The sequence below is a fragment of the Geospiza fortis genome, unplaced genomic scaffold (genome assembly GCF_000277835.1).
Source record: "Geospiza fortis unplaced genomic scaffold, GeoFor_1.0 scaffold84, whole genome shotgun sequence".
In the NCBI taxonomy this organism is placed as follows: Eukaryota; Metazoa; Chordata; class Aves; order Passeriformes; family Thraupidae; genus Geospiza; species Geospiza fortis.
This window is the reverse complement of record NW_005054363.1, coordinates 2,818,072-2,820,632: the sequence shown is the minus strand read 5'-3', so window position 1 is coordinate 2,820,632 and position 2,561 is coordinate 2,818,072. Positions and strand designations below refer to the sequence as shown.

Here is a 2,561-nt window from a genome sequence, read left to right as displayed (position 1 = left end):
GGCTGCGGGGCCGGGTACCTTCATGTGCTTCCGCAGGGAGCTGGGGTGCGTGTAGGACTTGTCGCACATCTTGCACAGGTAGGGCTTATCCGAGGTGTGGACGTGCATGTGCTTCTTGCGGTCGCTGCTGTTGGCGAAGCGCCGGTCGCAGCCTTCGAACTCGCACTGGAAGGGCTTCTCCCCTGCAAGAGAGCGGCGCAGCAGCGGGGTGAGCGCGGCCGCCCCCCGCGCAAACCCCACACAGCCCCGCGCCGAGTTTCCCCGCCCTCGCCCTCCTCTCCCGGTCGCTTCGTGCAGCAGTTTCCCAAAGGAAGGGCCCGGGCGGCTGCGCCCCGGTACCCGCGGCGCCGGAGGGCCGCACCGCTCACGCCTTGCCCTGAAGCGAGGCAACCCCCGTCCCCTAGCTGGTTTTCCTACCAAAACGCCGGGGATGTCCCCGTCCCGGCATCTTGCCTGATTTTATTTCGACCGGTGCCGACACACATAGCCAGCCCCGAAAGAGATTGAAGAAGAGAGACGATTAAAAAAAAAAAAAAAAAAAGAAAAAGAAGCAAGCATCACCGAGCCGTTTCGCCTCGGTACCAAATCCGCTATCCTGTTAAACTGGAAACCATTACCGACAGATTTAAGGCCGGGTATATTGTTTCGTGTATGGATATTCGAGATAAACGCACATCCGCTGGGAAAACTAAACGTCTGTAAAATACTTCATTTAATTTTCATAGGGATTCCTCTCGCCCGGCTGCCAGGACTCCAAATGCCGGGGAGTACTTTGGAGGTGAGAACTCCACATTCCCCCGCCTTTGGAGGGGGAAGCATTTAACATTAGATTCCATTAGCACCTAAATTGTTTCTTAAAGACATCCGCTCAGACACAATGACTTCAGTGCGGGCATCTCATGCAAATACATTTCTCAAATTTTAAACCTTGTTAAAGCTCGTCTCGCACCTCGCATCGGGCTTAGTACTTGAGAAAACAATAGGCCTCGAGATTTTTAGCCTTTCTCCGGGTAAATATTTGGAGTGGAAGTCGCTAAAATATTTGGCCGTCTTTTATGAAATAGTCTGGCACGGTTTGAGCCGGCAGGAGTAGTAAATGAATAATAGATGAGGCGGGAGGATGCGTTTATTTTTGTTACCCTTCGGCTCAGGCGATTTTCCATCAGGAAAGCCCGAGCTCCCTCGACCCTCTTCCACCTGATTTGGGTGGAAGTTTCCGAACCTCAAATCCTCTGTTCCCTATTACATAATTTAATAAACTGTTGCAAAAACACCTTAAATCACATCGAGTGAGACTTTAAAAACAATTCTTTTTTAAATGAGAAAATTTTATTGCCTTGCTCACACCATTTAAATTTAATGGAAAACATTCCCAGAAAGGGACTTTTTGCCACTTCTAACAGGATTTAGGACTAATGATTGATTTTGCACGTATTTATATAGTTTCTCTGAGTATCCATAAATAAAAGCCAGGCTCACAAGCGCTGAAGTTGTATGCAAATACGTTGCATAGAGCAAACGACTAAGGCGTTTCAAATGGATGGATGGATGGATGGATGGACGGACGGATGTCTTCCCCTATTTTAGCAAGACGGCAAAATTTGGTTGGCGTTGTATTCCGCGTTTCTGCGGAAAGACTCCGCTGAACCTCAGCACAAATCTACAGCTCTCACTCCCAAAATAAAACAAATCAGTAAAATATCCTTTCGAAATCTGGAATGGAGAGGGGTGTATGCTGCTAGGGAAGAAACCAAAACAAACGCAGCCATGTGATGGAGAGGGTTAAAAAAATAAACTGGAAGCTTATTTTATGACCATCCTAATTTAACATCACTCTGTCTGAGTATCTATCAGTTTACATTTATATATATACACGCATATATAGGCACGGGCAGAGGGAGGAAATGTGGCGAAAGAAACCCGAATTACCTGTGTGCGTCCTTTTGTGAATTTTGAGATTTTCTGATCTGGCGAAAACTTTTCCGCAGCCAGGGAAGGGGCAGGGGAAGGGTTTCTCTCCCGTGTGCACTCGGATATGATTGACCAGTTTGTATTTCGCTTTGAAAGGTTTGCCTTCGCGAGGACACTCCTCCCAGTAGCAGACATGGTTGCTCTGCTCGGGTCCCCCAACGTGCTCCACCGAGACATGGGTGACCAACTCGTGCATGGTGCTGAAAGTTTTATTGCAACTTTTTTTGGGGTTGTTCAGCTGTTCGGGATCGATCCACTTGCAGATGAGCTCTTGCTTGATGCACTGCTGCCGCATGTAGCGGAAAAAGGCACCTGGGTGGTGGTGGTGGTGGGCTGCCATGTTCATGCCCATATTCATATTCATGGGGCCGTACTGGTTGTGCAGCTGAGCCGCCGAGTAAGGGTCAGTCCTGGGGCTGGAAACCTGGCGGTACTGATCCGACCGGGCGAATACCTCCCCCGGCAAGCCCAGTCGCATCTGCCCGTTGAGAACATTTTGGGAGGCGTGGGGACCGTGCTGGTCGTGGATGCCCGGGAAGAGGAGGTGACTCTGAGCGTCCGTGTGCGGGTGGTGCAGGCTGCCGGCCGCA

The 2,561-nt window shown here is 50.1% G+C and overlaps 1 protein-coding gene across 1 annotated transcript in view; it reads right to left on the bottom strand.

The window, feature by feature from the left end:
- ZIC2 (Zic family member 2) overlaps positions 1-2,561 on the bottom strand; it is a 7,829-nt gene that overhangs the window by 2,268 nt on the left and 3,000 nt on the right. Inside the window, exons 2-3 of the mRNA XM_031059563.1 lie at positions 1,930-2,559; positions 4-182 (exon numbers count right to left, since the gene is read on the bottom strand). Of these exons, the coding sequence (XP_030915423.1) occupies positions 4-182; positions 1,930-2,559 (809 nt within the window). The remainder of the gene's footprint in view (positions 1-3; positions 183-1,929; positions 2,560-2,561) is intronic.